This window comes from Chroicocephalus ridibundus, chromosome 7 (assembly GCF_963924245.1).
Source record: "Chroicocephalus ridibundus chromosome 7, bChrRid1.1, whole genome shotgun sequence".
NCBI lineage: Eukaryota > Metazoa > Chordata > Aves > Charadriiformes > Laridae > Chroicocephalus > Chroicocephalus ridibundus.
Window position 1 is genome coordinate 26,212,663 of NC_086290.1, and position 19,668 is coordinate 26,232,330.

At 37.4% G+C, this 19,668-nt stretch overlaps 1 protein-coding gene across 1 annotated transcript in view; it reads right to left on the reverse strand.

Moving 5' to 3' along the window:
* CIR1 (corepressor interacting with RBPJ, CIR1) overlaps window positions 1-19,668 on the reverse strand; it is a 24,866-nt gene continuing 5,198 nt past the window's right edge. The window contains exons 8-10 of the mRNA XM_063342153.1: window positions 4,795-4,901; window positions 3,250-3,335; window positions 1-1,576 (exon numbers count right to left, since the gene is read on the reverse strand). Of these exons, the coding sequence (XP_063198223.1) occupies window positions 850-1,576; window positions 3,250-3,335; window positions 4,795-4,901 (920 nt within the window). The 3' untranslated portion in view covers window positions 1-849. The remainder of the gene's footprint in view (window positions 1,577-3,249; window positions 3,336-4,794; window positions 4,902-19,668) is intronic.

Consider the following 19,668-nt stretch of genomic DNA (forward strand, 5'->3'; position numbering starts at 1 on the left):
ATAAGGTATTTTATTATGGAAGTTCATCTTCATAACAGTGTGTGCAGAAAATGACCGACAATCATTTAAAAAAAAAGTTTGTTTCATGAAAACAAAAACATGACTATTTACATTAACCTTCTACCACAAACAATGAAATACCTGAAACAGTCGAGGCAGTAAATATTCTTTTCATGTCTTGAGAGATTATTGAACAATAACTTGACATTGTACTGACACATACCAACGGGGGTTCAAGATGTTTAGACAGCCCTGACCAAGCTGTACACTGCAGGAGGTCAAAAAATGTTGGCTATACATTTATGTGAACTATGTCTCTCTCTTGTTTTAACTCATGAAATTGATCTCTTACAGGGAAATTTAGGAAAAATGCTTCAGTATGAAAAAAACCAACAAACCACTCTCTCCAATACAATGTTTTGATATCCGAAGCATGGATTTTATCCAGAACTCTCTCAAACGTTTGTTATCATTTAACATATCCCGTGTCACTTCCCAAATTACTCTCTGCTTCCCCTCACGGTTGCATCTAAACAGAAATCATCATCGACAAAACCAAGAATATCACATACTGCTCCGAAGTATTTTAAAACCCTAAAATCAGGTCTATGAATTACTGCATGTATACAAGAGGTATTTGCCAACAAGTATATTTATACAGTAAGAAAAATACCATAACATTTATACCTAATTTACAAATATTCCAGCATTACAGAAATGATGCTGTTGCCTTTATGCAGGAAATGCTAGTTACAGAGGCTGTAAAATGAACAGCGATACATAATTGAGCCCTTGTTAAAGGTATTCATCACAAAACGGAGACATTCTTGTTTGCACCTGTCCCCTACACTATCTGTTTTTTTTCCTCTCTCTGCTTCTGCTTCTACTGCGTCTGCTCCTTTCTCTGTGTTCCGCTTTACTGCACTTGTCCCCATAGCTCTCCCTGTATTTTTTCTTCTCTCTGTGCACATCCGTGCTGGGGCTTCTGGTTTCATTTCTCCTGTGCCGCTCTTCACCAGGGCTTTGACTTGGACTTTGTCGTATTTGCCTTTGCCTGGAACGGCCGTGACTAGTGCAAGGACTTCTCCTGCTCCCCTCATCCACGCTTTGGCTTCTACTGTCCCTCTCCTTTCTTTCAGTCTCTCTCTTGCTGGTGCTATGGTATCTGCTTTTGGACTTTCTTTCCCCCTCACAGGAGCTCCATTTGTTGTTCTCTGCAGAACTATCTCGCTTTAAAAGTCTGTACTTCTCCCTATCTTTGTCCTTGTTACCGTGACTACTGGAGAGATCTTCATAAAGTTTTTCCTTCCTAGTCTTTGCCTTTCCTTCTGAATCGCTGCTGCTGCTAGCCTCTGAAAACTTGTCTTTTTTTCTTTTCTTAGAATACCTCTTCTTTTGTGCTGCTTTATCTCTGCTGTCAGTCTCGCTATCGCTGCTGCTTACTGAAGTCTCACTGGAGGATGAGGAAGAGGATCTCATCTTATGCTTCTTGTGTTTACTTTTGCTTTTTTTCTTTTGCTGCTTTTTCTTCTTTCTGTCTTTCTTTTTCTTTTTCTTCTCCAGACGATCCAACTTCCTTTTATTTCCAAAATAGAAGAGTAGTGCAATCAGATGAGTTAAGATACTCTAAATTACAAAGTCACTGTCTTTTAAAGTTCACTACTTTTGATGACCTACACAGTAAATACACTATTTTCCATAAAAACATGTTGAATTCCTCTCCTCTTTCAGCAAAGTATTATTTTTAAACTTCTAACCTGATGTTAACCATAGTAAGAATCCTCCTTTAATGCACAGCTGCTCCCTCAAAATGGGCGGAATAGTATTTTTTAATTCTTTAATTTTAAAAAAGGTAAGTAAGATATGTCAAATTTGGCCTTGTAACTAGGAATAAATACATTCCAGAGGGCTTTTTTTTTCCCTTGACAGCCTGCTCTGGAGACTTTGGAAAATCATTGTTGCTTTTGTTTGTGCATTTTTTTAAGAGATTTTGAAAATGAAAAAAAATGCAATCAGCATTCACTTTCTATTAATGATGGAAACTGAGACTCTAAAGCCTACGTCTCTGAATTCTCCAGGCAAATAATACGGGTATTTTCAATAACCCATCACAACTAAAAATTTAAATTTTCTAGCCACAAGTACAATATTCCATCATGCACGCGCATTCACTGCTATTTGACTGATTTCACCTAGTTTTTATTTTGATTTCTGTGTTTATTCTTCTCAAAAAATCAGTGACTGAATAGCGAAATTACTTTCAGTGTATTAAAAATAAAATCCCTTCAAACTAGTAAAATCTAAAGGACTCAAATATTTACTGAACTTCAACTTTCAAACTATAATTTTATTGTGTTGGGCCACCAGAAGTTCAAATAAAATACCGTTTTAAATTACTCAAACTACATACACATTCCTTACTTAAAAGCAACATAAAATACGCCAACTGTTTTCAGAGAATTATTTATTATATATGCAAATACCTCATGTACCTGCTCAGCCGTTCACTTTTCTCCCCTCCTCTCACTCCCCATATACAGAATGTCTTTTAACCTAAAAGTCTGTTTTAATTAGTGATAATTCTACTGGGCACTAGTTAATATTTTTAATTTTAAACATTTTCAGGTTATTTCAAAATAACGTTGCAAATTAACATAGAAAAAAAAAAAAGCCACCTGAAATATGAAATCAGTAGGGCAGAAGGAAAGAACGAAAACCTCATTAACTTTTTATTCTAACTACAAAGCCACGGGGAGCTCCCTCTGCTGGCGCAGCAAACTCTAAGCCCTGATCCGAGCGCAGCGTGGAGCTACGCCAACCTTGGCCCTGGGGTGCCACGTCAGGTCCAGTGTAGCCGCACAGGAGAAGATAGCAAACTTTGCCAAATTGTAAACCAGTAAATAAGCACATAGAATTTTTAACCTGGAAGAAGATACTGTGAACACTGGAGTGCAAAATAATATTTTAAAATAGCTACTGACAGCACCTTCAGTGAGCCAGTTGTTATTATTTCAGCGTCCCAGTTAAACTGGAAACAAGCCCCAGTGCAAAGGCATCACAAGTAGATGAGAACAGACAGATTAAAACAACTGGATTAAAAAACTATGCTGCAGAATGCCATTTGTGGTCAACTGTACGTTAAACTAAGCTGATTTTCTTCTGTACTGACGGTGCTAAATTCTTCAATGGCTTAGAAGAGCTACGGGGACCACTGGCGATACGGATCCCCTCCCTAGGTACCACGCTTACCTTAGAAGTTTCTGTTTTTGTTTGGTTGACAGTGATTTTAAAAATTCAACTTCTGGATCATCCTCTCCTTCGCTTGCAACAAATTCCTAGGAATAAGTGGTAAGACATTAAGTAGTTATATATAAAAATAACCTCTTCATTCAGCTTTCTGTATTAAAAGCGATGCCTCTATACACTGTATTTTTGCACAGGCACAAACACATCTGTATTACTAAGTCAGCTTAAGACTCTTTGGAAAGAGCAGCAAACTGCCTCAAAGCTGAGTAGGTGTTATAATTGGGGGGGTTATACAACAGGAGTTATTAGTAACATCTGAAAAAAAATCACTGCTAGGGAAAGAAACATTTCTGAAATAGTTAATAAAAACGAGCCAATTTTGGAGCCCACGTGATTCCCCAGGATAAGTCACTCCATTGTTATCATGCTTGGATGAATAGGTAAGATGCTAGTCCTGCTCGAACCCAGAGTAATTTAAGCAAATTACTTTTCTGTCTCGGTTTAGTCATTAGGAAAATGGGTATTAACACACATCTACCTCACTGTTGTGTTATTAGTCTTTAAACGTTCATAAAGTGTTCTAGCAATGCAAAATACTGTAATCATATAATCTACATACAGTAACGCAATCAGCAAAGCATAGCTACTTTGAAGACCCTGAATTCTTCCAATTACGTGCATCTGGTACGCTACAGTTCTCCACCGTGATGTTTTTAATTTTAGCCACACTCAGGAGGGCGAAGAAGAAATAAAGATTAAAAAGCTCTTCCAAAAAAACCCCACCATACCTAACATAAACCAAACATACCGATATCACTGTGATTCATTTAACAATGCCCATATGCTACATTTTTCTGGGGTACCTAGCTTTTTTAAATGTACATCCATCTGTGGAGACACAATGAATTGTTGATTTACTCAAGATTTCAAGACCAGCTGAGCGTCGTCATCCCTGTTTACTAGTGGTTTGACTACCCTGCCAGATGAACAAAGGGTATTTCATGGCGGCTCACCCAAGGAGTGTTTATGAAATTTTCACTTTACATTTTTATTAAAGCACCTGAATCAGAAATGTACCTTCTGCAATCTAAGTAAAAACAATTAAACATTTTCACTCCCAGAAATACCCGATGTAACAATAGTCAATCAAGTAAAAAACTCTTCAGATACAGCATTCCTGTCAATATTATTGTGCATTATTTGTGCATTATTTGCGCATACTTCCTCAAACTTAATCCAAAGGCTAGCATTGCATCAGAAGTATGCGGCAAATCCCCTAACCATCCCCTTTATGAAAAATTCTATTTCTAGTCACCCAGAGGAGGGATTTAATTTATTATATGTGGTTTTAAAAGAAGTAATTTATGATTCACCATTCTGACTGAAAATGGGGAGATGGAAAACAGTAAGTTTTTGGACATTTTTCTACTGGTATAGCTATTCAGCTTTCCTATGGATATGCATATTTGAAAACATTAAGTAGCAATTCACAAGCAATCACATTTAGATTTATAGACATTTTCAGCTTACTGGTAAAAAGATCATTACCTGTGATGGATCATTTGCGGTCAAGTTTCTCCCCAGCACATTTTGTTTCAGTGCAAACCCACTGTTTCTCATCTCCGCTATTAGCTCCGAGGGGTGCATTGATGGCCCTGTTCACAAAAATCACAGTTTGAATGTATCATTTATATCTCTCTACCTTTTTTGGACTCCACAGTGGGAATTCAGTTGAAGCTTTGTTAAGTAAAATCACAGCTAAATCAACTCAATAATCTTCTGCTGAGCAAATAATCAGATATGATTTTCTAAAACAGCAGTCTGGAGATTCAGAATAGAAAATAATTGCATTTTTCTTTAAGTACAAGGGGATTCTCTTATGTAACTTTGCCATGTTGAAAACAATATATTTAGGTAAGTCTAGTAATATATTTTTAGTATAGTAAAAAGGCACAGGAAACCTAAAGAAAGCACATTAAGTAAGACTCATAGGGGCCTCCTCTCCCTTAAAACAATGGCAAAATGCACTTTTAATATGTCACTAATCCTTATTTCTCCATACGACATTTTTCGCATCACATTTTTCAGAATGACACAAATTTTGGAACTTAAATGTAAAAAGTAACCATTAGTAGAAACTCAATATACATATGGAAAATAAATAAATACATGCAAAAATTATCTACGTCTACGTCTGTACTTATTCTAGGGACCACCAGATATGCCAGGTCTCTAGGCTGCTATCTCCTCAGAGATTTCTGTTTCGACAGTTTAAAAAATATGCTATATATTGCATTACAGTAGGTGTTTTTAGGCACATTTTATCTTTCTTTGTAAACATCTAACAAGGAGTAAAATACAGGATGTATTTTGGATCGTTCAGACTTGACGGCATAATTTGTAAACCCAGTAACTCACTCTTTTGCTTTAATTGAATACCTGTGATCGCCAAAACCTCATGTACTTGTCTGATCCTTCATCCTAAACATACACACTTTTGTTAGGTCACTTTCAGTACATTTTCTCACTAGTTCATTCACTAACCTTACTCTCAATGAATTAGCACTACTGTACAAGGTAAATATTAATTAGAAGGGATGTAAAATAACTAACAATTACCATTACTTCAGTAAACTAACTGTAAATGATAAGATTAACTACTCTGGTGAAACATACCGATCCTGCTTTGTGGTTTTAAGAGTTTCTTAGTTGTGGAGATGGACAAAACTCATACATTTTTTAACACAGAGAAGTATGGGAAGGGAGATTTTTACTACGGAAAATATATGGAAAGTAAAACAGCACTTTCTCAAAACAATGCCAACTCCAACTTTTTGTCAGTTTTCCTGTATAATAAATACACTGCTTACAGAAACAAACAGGCCTATGGGTAAAGCAGGAAGGAAGAGGATAAAACCTTGAATATGGTTTACTGACTTTACTTTCACAAGTTCCTTCTTTTGCCAGGCAAAAGAATTTTCTAATGAGATACCTTTTAGTCTTTCCTTGAGTTTACGCTTCTGTTAAGTAGGGGGTTATTCCCCCCTCCCATATATTTTACCAAAAGTGATTTTTCTTTTTACATCTTATAGTGTAAAAGTAAGCTCACTGATTGTTAATAAATGTATATGGGCACCAGTGTTTACATTTTTTGCATATTTCAGACTTAAAACCTTGCTCTGCTTGCCCAAATCTACTCTGGCTGGAACAGAAACCAACACAAGACAGAAACCTAACAACCGAATTTGGCACCAGGTGATGTCTTGATTTGAAAAGGCCACAAAAACCAGCCATGCGATTCAGTCAAATACCCTGTAAGAGGAAGCTGAACGGAGACAAAGTGTAGAGTCATGAAAGAAGATTTCACCATCTTGAAGACACCCAAAACATGTGACCAGATTGAAGCCTGGAATCCCCCTTGTTACCGAAAGGCAGTAGGAACCACTCCCTAACAAAGTGACCTAACTAACTTACCAGCTATTCTCCCTCCAGTGTCTCAGCATTGTACACATTTTGACGTGTATGGGATACCTAATTATCCTCATTACCATGATTAGATAAATAGATGAACACAACTTATCCAAATGTATACAGGAGATTAGCAAAAGAACTAAGACAGAAGCCCTAACTCTGTGGTTCCATACAGGGACTACAGGCAGAATCGAGACCAGCGAGGCACGAAGGCGAATCCGCCTTCAAAAGCACAGTTCAAAATTAGTTTCAAGAAACAGACCTTTCAGGCATTCTTTGTGCATTACACTAGAAAGAGGTAGGCAAAATAATTTCCTCTTTTACACAAAAAGCTGATAATGAATGCACAATAGTATTGATTTTTGTGCATTTGTGCCCAGTGGACGTCAGTTGTGCTGTAACTCACAGATTGATGCAAGTGAACAAGAGACCTGTAGTGGCTGCTCAAGCTGGGATCCAACACGAAACCACACGCAAACTTTTGAGTAGCTTCCATATGCTTTTTAGAGGCAAAATCAGCACTAGGTTTAAAAACTAAAAACACAGATAAGCTTAGAAGGAAAGCAAACTAAGCTAAAAATAAATTTATATAAGTTCTGTTTCTCTGTTTGTTAATGACATGAAGGACACGCTCATAGTTCCAGCTACAGTTTTTTAGTTGCAGCATGGTATTACCATGACAAGGACAGGTAACAAATCACTGTTATTCCTGTTTTGTGGATGTATACAAATTACATCAAATGCACCTACAGAACCTTGAGACTAAAGTGGTTTATAAAATAAATGATGCCTGGTTTGGTCTCTCTTTAATAGTGAGGGAAATAGTAATTTAGGCTCATCCTAGCTTGTGAGGAGATGCAAGAATCTCCATGAAGCTTTATACATAAAAGGTTTTAGAAAACCCTAGGAAATGAGATTCAGAAAATAAAACAAGCCCATAAAGGAAAGTACACTCAAAACACAGTCCTGTTTCACAACCCTTCCGTGTGCAGACCCCAGCCAGGCACGCCAGAAGCACACTGTCCATTACAGTTGATTCTGGAGGACTCTCTTGCAGCGTGTGATCTTTGCAGTTTAAAATATATCAACATTTTTGAGGACGACGCAGGTAAACCTGCTCGCGCTTTTTGTCTGAACAGCTGATGCCACTGAACTTCTCAAAAGTTCTGCTGCCCAATGACAGCAAGGCTGCATCGCTGTGTTTGTTCAAGTAGACCACAACAGGGAGAAAACAGTATCTGATCTGGGAAGCCTAAAGAGACTACTTTCTTTCTGGTTACAAGTCCAGGACAAGAAGTTCAATCAAGACATTATATCTGACAACGGCTGCACAACTTAATAGCAAACCTCTATCACTACCTGCTTTCTGCAACACAACAACGAGAATCAAGAAAATATTTAGAATCATAATGGAACTCCTTTGCTTGGAATCAAAGGAATCAAATGCTTGGAGACTTTCTTTTCCCATCCATGCCTCAACATGATTAACTTTAATGATTTTGATAGGCAGATCTGATTTTCTTTGAAATATCAGTGACAGTTTGAGGTCTCCTGAGATTCCTCGGCACACCTATTTTACATGACAGCACGGAGGGTTGTAACACACTTTTTTTTGGGCTGCTTCTTCACACAGTCTTAAGAGATGAAGATGCCTGAATGTGTGAGCAAACAATCACGTTCCTATTTCCACACTATAAAATTAAGTAGAGGATTTCTCCTGGGTAATACAAATGAGGGAGATAAAAACGGTAAAAGAAACTGCAAACACTGAACCTCACTTAAGAGAGGTTTGAAGAGAGGTTTTCCTTATTTAGGAGCTAAAGCTTAAATCTTGAAGCCACCAGCATACTGGCTGGTAGAGGGCCTCTTCCTTTGTTTGGTGTGAATTGATTGCGGAGTCCTGCTTGCTGGAGACATGACTATGCCCAGCGTGATCAAACTTGGTTTGCCTGGTAAATGGCGTGGCTTGGGCAGGACCAGCCGCTGAACAAATGACAGATGCTCTCTTTAACCTTTCTCCCTTCAGAGGAGGAGAGAGAGAGAGACTTAGGAGTTGAAAAGAAATTAAACTAATGAAATATTAATAATAAAATAATAAAAAGATGATAATATTAATAAGAAAAAATATATATACAATATATACAACCCGTATCAAGCTCCCAGGATGAGGATCACATCACCGTCAGGCACTGGGAACGTCCCAGACTGGACTCAGCAACGGATGGGAGCTGAACTCAGGATCTGGATTCAGGAACGCACGGATTGGGATCAAAGGTAGATGAACAGACAGAGTCCTCCTTGGACACTGGCCACCGAAGAAAGAGCCTGACCCCTTTGATCCCTCAGCTTTTATACAGAGCATGATGCCGATGGGATGGAATACCCCGTTGGTCAGTTTTGGGTCATCCGTCCTGTCCACTCCTCCCCACAGGTGCGACCTCTCGATGCTCTCCCGCTTCTAGCAATAAGTATAAGCAGGAGCCTCTCTGCGTACCATTCCTTGGTATTCACTAGTAGCATCAGGCCTTATTGCTCTGGTAGCAGACACTGTCTAAAAACATGCTGTTAATTTCAGAGAATTAGAGAGGCTTAACTGAAAAGTAAAATTACTGAAAAGAAATTAGCCAGAGGTAAGTCTTTTCGCCTGTCTTTGGGTTATGACTACACCCTCCAAGATCTTCAGAAAAAATGGTACCAAGTATACCTGATAGCCATATATCTTCATCTGTTTACATTCCAATTAAGTCATAAACTGTAAAACAGATGGTAAGTTTGAGCTGAGAGGCTCTCAGTTGGCTAAAATCTTGGGAACTGATGTTAGCCAAGTACTCTTGAACAGCACCCGTCAACTTGCAAGAAATCACTCCTACATCAGGCATAGAAAAATACTTTGTGTACTGTGAAAACTGATGTCCTCATACATGCATTCCCTACGGACTTGTGCAACAGTCTGTGAAGGAGCCACCTGTGTGATCTCATGCAGGTGAAACCATCTAGAGATGACATTATGCCATGAGTTGACAGAACATTAGAGACAGGAATCCTGTAAAAATAGCTGATTGCTACGACTTCTAACAACTAGTCTCTCAGCATTCATCCACCAGCAAACTAAAAATAACTTCAAAGTCACAATGTTTCATCATCTGCTTCTTATTCTTTCTGAAATAAGTCAAACACAGTACCTTGCTATTTTTGAATATGACTGTCAAGCTTATTTTCTGGAATTTACATTTTGATAGGGAAAAAAAAAAGAAAAGAAAAAAACCTTTAAAACTTTTCCAGATGACACTTGTTTTAAACTAAAACATTTATCTGCTTTAAATTAATTCATAGTCTCGGAAAAGCTTTTTATCATATAGTGGAATTAATTGCATGCTGATATCATACTTATTTTTGTGCATTAAGACAACTGACAACTTGTTAAGTTTTCTACAGCTACAGGTACTTAAAGTTATATTCAGGGCTTGCACAAAAGAGGCTCCATAGTTAGAGACCCACTAAAGGATTTTAAAAATATTTTTTCATTTCATGGTCTTTATAATTCTCAAGAAATAGTGTTGTCAAGCAAATAGACTACAGTTTCTTCCTGCTTCTTACTTCCCACAGAAGTTCTTGCTGCATTAATTCTCTCCATTATCTTCTGCTTAAGACACTATTTAAGGAAAAAATCCAGATAGCTCAGTTGACTCAGAGTTAGGGCACAAAATCTGGAAACTCAAACCATTCAATGAAGCGTGAAAAGAAGGATTTTAGTCTTCTCAAAGTACAACCTGAGTGCGACCATAGCTTGACAGCTATTGGTGCATCTTTACAATATTTGTACAATTACTTTATAATATTTGTACAATTAAATAAACAGAAGAGTGGTAAACAGAATTTTTCTGAAGCCTACATGAGCATCAATTATACCGGATTGCAGAAGGATATATATCATCCGAGGATTTCTACAACATGTTGTCAAATTGCTTTTTTATAACAAAGAGCACTCCGATTTCTTATCACACTTAACTGAGATGAGTTTAACAGAATCGATTCTGCTTCTATTAAACAACCTGGGGGGGAAATATAATTCTGGATTTCAATCACTTAAATGCCCAGCTTACAGCAAGCTCTCCTACCCCACCTTACTACTTATCCCCGCTCCCCGCCCAGAAACAAGAGAGACCTATAGCGGCTATCATTTTTGATTTTGTCTTGTCCTTCTCTTGAAGCTACAAATGCAGAGTGTATGTAACGCGCTGTGGTTGCCAGAATGCTTCCTCTAAGAGGCACGGGCACAGGGCTCCTCTTGGGAGAACAATGCTCGCTGTAACACACCATCTAGCAGGCCTCCATTAAAATGTCTAAAGCACATTTTTCAAATTATCCAATATTACAGAACAGTATGCTAAAACCTCTTTTCATAACGACTGTGATTTAATATCACTTTTTCTGCAACGGTTTCAGCGGCAGTAAGGACAGACCATAATGTTATGATTGCCAGTATCACCAAAAATAGCAGTTTTACTTCTATCTACTCATGATGCATAGACTTGACAGTGTCTGCTCAATTTATTGATAAAAGCTTTCACTGCTGTCACCAGTGCAGATGAGCAAACTGAATTATTCTTTGCAATCAATTAAGTTTTAAATGGGTTTTTATTGTGGAATACATAGGGAAAGCAAAGAGATAAGAAGCAGTAATAGTGTAACCCCTATTCGCACCTGTGGCAGCAGAAATTACAGTAACCAGTTGTACTTTGATAGTGGCTGCTGTTATGTACTGTAATGAAACAAAACAGACTACTCAATATAAAAGTTACTGAAAAAAGCAGCAGATTCTTTATGATGTCATTTTAATTACAACTTTTTAACCTTTATTTTAACTAATGCTTATTTTGTGTATCATCAAAACAGATTCCTCAGAATAGGGCTTTTGTAGAGCTTCCCCTTCCTGAGAATGTGTTCTGGTGTGGGACATCTTTTGGTTTATAGATGTGATCTTCTTAATCTAAAAATATCACCATTATCATACCATCAGACTTCTCCTGACTTGGTAATAGAGAGATAATTTACATGAACGTAAATGAAAACAAAGCACACTGACCTATCTGCTACAAATTCGTCAGTATACATCACACTCAGTATACTCCACTCCCATGCTTAAAAATTAATTTATGAATCAAAGACAAGATACTTTCAAGGCTTATCCTTTATTACTACGTATGTTTTATTAGCAAAATAGGCCTAAAGCATGTTGTCTTCATTCCGCCTTCTATACATCTTGGACAACATGAGGCCATAACTCTTCCAAACTGAAATTTGATTTTCTAAGTAGCAGGGATGCTAAGGCTATGCTCCGCTGTGAAAAATATACACATACACATGCAAACAGCTCTTTCACATTAACTAGTTTCTAGAAAACCATTCTGCCGGTGGGTTTCAGTTTAGCACACAATCACACGAAGGATGAATATACTTGGAATTCAGAACTCTGCCTTCTCTGGGTGGTAGCAAAGGCATAGCATATGATACAAGGTTCTTTAGGTTTTGCTTTAAAAGAGAAACTAACTTTGAAACTGGCAGACAGTTTTGTCAATACATTCATATACTTTTTTTTGTGCTATCCACAGAGTTTCACATTTTTTTTTTTAAATATGGCTTCAAAGGAAATTGAACAAAAATGGAAAAAAATTACAGACTGAGCCTAATCGCACTGTATCGTCTGTGAACTTTTACTGCGGTTGTGACAGAGATACGAGTGGACACCTATTTATCTACAGGACAAAGAGCTATTATCAAAATTATGTGATCATGATCCTGGTCATGAAGAACATAGCAAATTTATGCTGCCTCCACTAATTCAGAATTGATCATTTTTTACTGATAATTTTCCCATCTATTTCAGAGACGACTGCATTCAGACCATATTTACACTTCAAAGCAACTGCTGCAGTTGGCATTGAGAGAAATCAATGAATAAAAAAACCTCTGGCTTTTAATTAGCTCTTCTTCAGCGGGTCTGTAGTTCAACTGAATTTAACACTTTATCACAGAATTTCAGTATAATTTGCCAGGCTTTTGTCATAGGGCATTTCAGAGAAACCCGAGTTTCCTTTTTACTTTTTTTTTTTTTTGAGTAGTAAAAACCATTTAACATTATCAAACTGCTATAGGAATCCCTACTTATTGCTCAAATGCTAAGCACAAGACTTCTAATAGAAATCTGTATTTTATGCATTCACACCAAATATAGAGGCTTCTGAAACATAAATGGAGGATTATTCTAAAATGTGACAGTTCTTAAACTAGGTGAAGATTTAGTTAAGAATCCTACTGTTCACAATCAAAGGTCTCAGCTGCAGATCATAAAGGAAGGCTTCATACACTGTATGTTTCTTCAGGTGACCGTTTATACAAATATTCACAGTTAACATATTCAAATACCTTTTCTTTGTTATTATAAATTCAGGAGAATGCTTAAATCAATTTCTGCATTCCTGATACAATGCAGATTTTCATCCGTTGGGAAACAAAAAAGTGCCACATTTGTCCCTGAAAAAATGCAGTGAGATACAGATATAATATAACATAGATACAGATTTCCTTCTTTGCTGCCTCCATATGTCTGATAATTTCAATGATTACTATGGAAAGGAATTTCACCCAAAAGTTAAAGAAGAGTTGAACACACTACGTGACAGACTGATGGAAACCACAACCACAATTAGTTTATGGGCTCTCAAGCAATGAAAAGAGAGGGCACAAACTCCAGGAGCTGATACTGCGTTTTTAGAAGGCTGCATTTGCATAGACGTACCTAGAATTTATCTTGGTAGACTATAAGACACTAGATACATGTTGCTCAATACATTTTTACCATTATTTGCCTGAATTTTCCACAACATGCTAATCATTTTACACTACTCTTCTTGGTAATTTCACTGGACGGATCACACATGGAGCTACTTGACTGTAAAACATTCGAAGTAGAAGGATGCCCATCACTCTCCAGGCTGGGGTTTCACAGGCCAAGAGCACAAGAACCTTTTTTAATCGCAACATCCCACGTCAAACTATACCATTCGTAAAACTACCTCCCCATTTGAGACACCAGTCTTATTTCATAAGATAGTAATAGATTCCTAGCAGGTTATTAGTTCTAAAAACATACGATACAAGTTGTAAGCATTCATAGCTTTTTAGTAATCCCCCCCGTCCCCGGCTTCAACCGTCATTGAGCAAGGCAGTTTGCTTGCAGGAAAAAAAAAAAAAAGAAAAAGAGGTATTTAGTTTGTTCTAACTTCACCTGACCAAGAAAGTTGCAGGCAATTTTGAAGCAAAATAACAGTATTAGTGCAAAACATTTTGCACAGAAAACCCACCAGTCTCTGTTCTAATAAAGTCAAAGGCTTTTCAGGCTTCACCAAAAAAAAGCACAGAAAAGCACAAAAATCAACAGATGCTGCTAGTTAATGATAAAAAAACATTGTAAAAAACAGGCAAACTTTTAGATGCTAGTGACCTGGGTTTTTTGCTGGTATATATTACATATTTTATACATGCATATATACACAGTGGCCCATAAAGTCAGAACCACAACTGATATTTTCATCTTGTTTGAACTTTGAAAGTTTGGATTTTATCAGTAAAAACCCCTGCAAATCAGTTTAGCCCAAAGAAGCATTTTGATTGCCTAATTTAGCTTTGTAAAGGAGAAGTAAATCTTATAAGTTGGTCTCTGTAAGCCTCACAGCTGGAACATTCTAACACTACTTTGCAGTTTTCAGTGATCAAAGTAAGTTACTTTATATTTAAAACTAAGAATTTCATAATGGAAATAATGCAACACCAGGGGGTGCAGTTATCATGAAATAATTACACTCCTGGGAGATTACAGACAAGACTGTACCCCAGGGGTGTGATTATCCCATGATAACCACATCCACTGAAATTGCCTTATTGCAAAAATAATCTCTATTCACTGGTGAGATATTATTCAATAGGCGCTTTTTTAATGGTAAGATTATTATTTTTTTTTGTGTGAATTACCAGCTAGATTAGCAAAACGGTCCCAGAAGTAAAATAACCAAGCCACCATGCCTAAGTTAAGGTACTGATTGTAATTATTTTTGTTTGCCGGATCGCTGCAGTGCGTGTCAGATCTTGAAAGACAGTGGTCTTTTCTCACAGAACACAGTTCTGTGCCACAGACACGCTTTCGTGCTGCAGCAGTTCCACCGGAACAAGCTGAAGTCCATGACTGGTCTTTGCATACAAGATATCCAACACTGAATCCAAATCAGCAATTGTCAATCAATCAGTTTAGGTGCAAAGAGGAAGATTACAATACAGTCTTCATATAAGATTCAAAGACCAGTATCCTTCTGCTGAAATAAGAGAATCACAGCTTATAGAATTTATAGGAAAGAAAAAAACCCTATATTGGTGGTTATTTTACGGTGTGAAAAAAATTGTACATAGGCAATCAATAGCTCTTCTTTTTCCTCATAGAGAAACAGAACAAGAACTTTAGATAATGCAACTAAATCAGACATAGGAGTTTCATTTTAATTCAAACATTTCCTCTGAGGCTGAAAAAATAGTCTGAGCCCAAATAAGACATTTGGTTTTGCTCTCTTTCTGAAGGAGGAAAAAAATTAGAAGAAAAGAGATACTTAACTTGTATCAAGTGATCTTGAATATTTTCTTTGTGTGCTGAGAGACATCATTTATATAGTGTCAAAGTAAACAATGACAATTAAAAGTCAAGCGTGCAGTTCTCAAACATCTGAAGAATAAAGCAGGATTGCCTTTTTTTTTTTTTTAAGCACCTTCTAATAGCTGACTACTCCGGAAAATTTCTGCCAACAAAATATCAAAAAATGCTGAAATGCAACACCTTTGCTTTTTGGTAGAACACGAGATGAAGTACTAATTCACTGTTCTGTTCACGTGCTATTTCTCTTGAAAACGTGACCTACTCGTTTGGATAAAACTGCATCTGCGTTACTTAAACTTTTTTTTTTTTTTTCATTCAAGTAAGGAGTCTAAACGCTACTGAAAGTCACTGACTTGGGCATTTAAAAAAAAACCCACATTATCCCCACGGCTTTTATTAAATTGAAGTCACCGTTCAACTAAGACCTTTGAAGGTCCGGTTTTTGTAGGAAGAAAGGGAAGGATGGGGAAAGGATGCTCTTGTTTTTAACTCAATAATTCTGTTATCCTAATAGAACAATTTTTTACCCTCTTTTTCTGTCAAAACCTTTTGCTTTTGACCAAGGAGAAAGACGAAAATGTCCTTCAAATTAGGTAAATGCCAATCCTTTACACATGCATAAAGATTTGTTAGCAATACTGTGGCTACCACTATTCGTACTGGTTTTGGTTGGGATAGAGTTAATTTTCTTCACAGCAGCTTCTATGGGGGGTATGTTTTGGGTTTATGACCAAAACAGTGTTGATAACACAGGGATATTTTAGCTATTGCTGCGCAGTGCTTGCACAACATCAAGGCATTTTCTGCTCCCCACCCCACCACCGCGTGGGCTGGGGGTGCACGAGAAGCTGGGAGTGGACACAGCTGGGACAGCTGACCCCAACTGACCAAAGGGATATCCCAGACCATATGGCATCATGCTCAGTGTATAAAGCTGAGGAGGAAGAAGGAGGAAGGGGAGGATGTTCGGAGTTATGGTGTTTGTCTTCCCAAGTAACCCTTACATGTGATGGAGCCCTGTTGCCCTGGGGATGGCTGAACACCTGCCTGCCCATGGGAAGCAGTGAATGAATTCCTTGTTTTGCTTTGCTTGCACGTGCAGCTTTTGCTTTACTTATTTAACTGTTTTAACCCACGACTTTTCTCACTTTCACCCTTCTGATTCTCTCCCCCATCGCACTGGTGGGGAGTGAGCAAGTGCTGTGTCGGGCTGAGATGCCCGCCTGGGCTAAACCACTCTGTTTCCTTTCCAGGTTAATTCACTCTGTTCAGTAATGTTCCTGAAAGCAGTTACCCTTCTACACTAGGGATTTTTAAAGACTTCAAAGTTATTAAGTGATGGAATTCAGCCATGAGTCAAATTAATATAAAATAAACTTCTCCTGTGGTTCCTCAACTTGTATGCGCAAAATGTTTCAGTCCTTTACAGCAGAGCACCCAAAGCTTCTACCATTACTGTTCTGTGGACAGAAACACATTTGAGTAAATGCATAAAGACAGCAGTGACCAAAACAAAGTCATCTATTTCCCTGTGTGTTAAGCGTGCTTCTCTAAAGCAGAAGAACAACAAGGTTCAGAAGAACAAGGCCTGTTAAAAGTCTCCTGCAGGGAACCGGACCATTTCTTAAAAACTAATTCTGCAGAAATTAGTGATGCCAACATCCTTAGAATATCAGATTCACAACCAGGAGGCTGAGGGTTCCCAAGCACTGATTGCTCAGAGATTCATTACCAGCCAGGACGCTCTACAGCACACGGATTAGTGTCTTCCAACACTGTGCTGAGGCATGGTGTGCTCTAACAAGGGAGAGTATTTTCAAAGTTTGAAAAATCCTAACTGAAATGTAGGTAGCGTAACTACCATGCACTGCCTAGACAAAAAAAATATTATTCAGTTCAGTTTGCAAGAAAAGGATATGAGATCATCTTTTATTAGGATGAAAAGACTATAAATCAGAGGAAATAAAGTGCTACCAAGCAAATAACTTCAAAGCAATAGAGCTCTTTTCAAAGACTTTACCCAAAAATTCCAAAGATTTGCTCTTTAAAAAAAAAGTTTCAGTGATTTATAGCGCAAATTTGGTCCTCCTAATACCATTAGTTTCATAAACTAATTGGAGCCCTGGTATATTCTCTATTGCACTGAAATTTTATTGTGGTTTCACCTTTATTCCTTATTGTATCTGTATTTCTCAGATGTATCCTTAAATTTATGGGACAATATTTATATTTCAATTTCCTGACACACAAGCTAGGAACAAGCTTTCAGGGATGACTTTCCACATATGGAATTACTTCCTGACCTTTAAAAGTATTATTTGATCTCATTAATTTTTAATTAATAATTTAGCCCAACATTTTTCAAATCTTTCTGAAGAGCTGGTTGCAAATGTGTTTTTACACGTTTAGCTATTAAAAAAAAGCTTAATAAATTAAATACACACTCCAGACTTGCTATACACTATAAGCAATCATTCCCTGCCCTTGAAATCACTATTCATTGTTCTCTTCAGAGGCGCATGTTTTCTTCTACATTCTAGAAACAGACAGCTTCTGAAAATTGTACTTTCGAGTTCAGACCTTGGAAGTCAAGTGGGTCTGTATTATTTTTTTTTGTTGCTGATAATCACAATAAATGAAAACTCTGGACTATTTACATGTTTTTTTATGCATTTTCTAAGCATGAGGAGACACTTACTTGTGATACATGGAGGGGTGTGTGTGGGAAGCAATGCAAGTGCTTTGTGAATTTTTTTAAAACCTAATAATCAAGTTCATGAACCATAGAACGGTTTCATAAAAAGATGATCTCATAAAAAAACTCTGATCCTTACAAAGCAGTATTTTCTGCAGTTCTAGCCAATCTAAATAAGAACAGTGTGGCAGCAGATATTTTTGCAGTACTATAATATAATCAGAAAATAATTACGAAATTTGTCTAGAGACATAAAAGCAGCTTAGGAGTGCATGCAATTACTGATAAAGAGAAGTGTGAAGAAGCAGAGCTTGAGGAGGTGTGTTGTACAGAGCAACAGAAGAAGGCTCTTTGAGGTGGACACAGATTCAGCATGTGTAGGTTAATTTTACAGAGCTAACTGCAGATCTGCAGCACTGTAATAACTGGGTAGAACTCTCAGCGGTACAAAGATAATTACTTACTCCCATCCCAGACAACACAGGATGACTGGTGTCAGTGTTTAGCTAAAGCAAATCAGTTGTGGTGTTTTTGTCTTGTCTTGCCTTTTTTTTTTTTTTTAATGTGTGATGTAAGCCTTAACACGCCACGCAGATGAATTATGAGCCTTAAGAGAATCAGTGAATTCAATAACTTGTGTTCTCACTTAACTGTAGCACTTCATTTACATATATGGAATTTCCAGAAGTCGTCAGTGGAGTGTAACGTAGCTTGTTATTAAATCAGATGAAGTTTTAGAAAAGTTGATGAAAGGATTGTATTCCTGAGGTTAGAAAAAGCAGACAACCTTTTATTCGATGATCTAATTAATGATATTACCACTTCCTGTAAGCTTTGTATCTGCTATTAAATCAAGAACTTTAAACTGTTTTAAACTTCACCTACAGTGTTTTTACATATAGTTTCCCTGAAAGAAAAAGTAGCAATATCATTATAGCTGACTATTCAATTCCAAGAACAGTGTCATACAAATTATATATACAAACCTGATCTGTCACGCACCCCTACTCCCTGAAATCCTTCCTCAACCTATAAGAAAGTCTATGCTCAGCATAGCATGCTGTCTTCTAAATTCCAGAGTTGAAAATGAGAGGGCATTGGCACGGTCTGAGAACATCTAAGTAGTTTTACAGCACTTTCCTTCATGCAAAATTCACAGCATGTGCTAAATCTCTCTCTTTAGGCTTATAAAGATCATTTGGAAAGCTACCCGGAGAACATCTCTCTGACTAGGAAACACCCACAGCAGTCAAACATTGCCTACACCTACATAGTTAGCTCAGTTAGGTTTGAAACAAGCAGTCTTATATTGACACTGCAAAGTGTCCGTATTACACTGTTACGAATAATAAGGAGTCCATTTTCAAGTTTGTGCAAGCATGTACAAATACTTTCCGTGTTCCCAGCCAAACACCCCTAAAATTTACTCACATCATTTGAACAGGGGCGGGGGCATGTGGAAGCAAGTTCTTCAGCACAAAAGCCTACCTGACACGTAAAAGCTGCACAATATAATTCTACTACTACCAAACGCTCAAGCACTATTTCTCCTAAG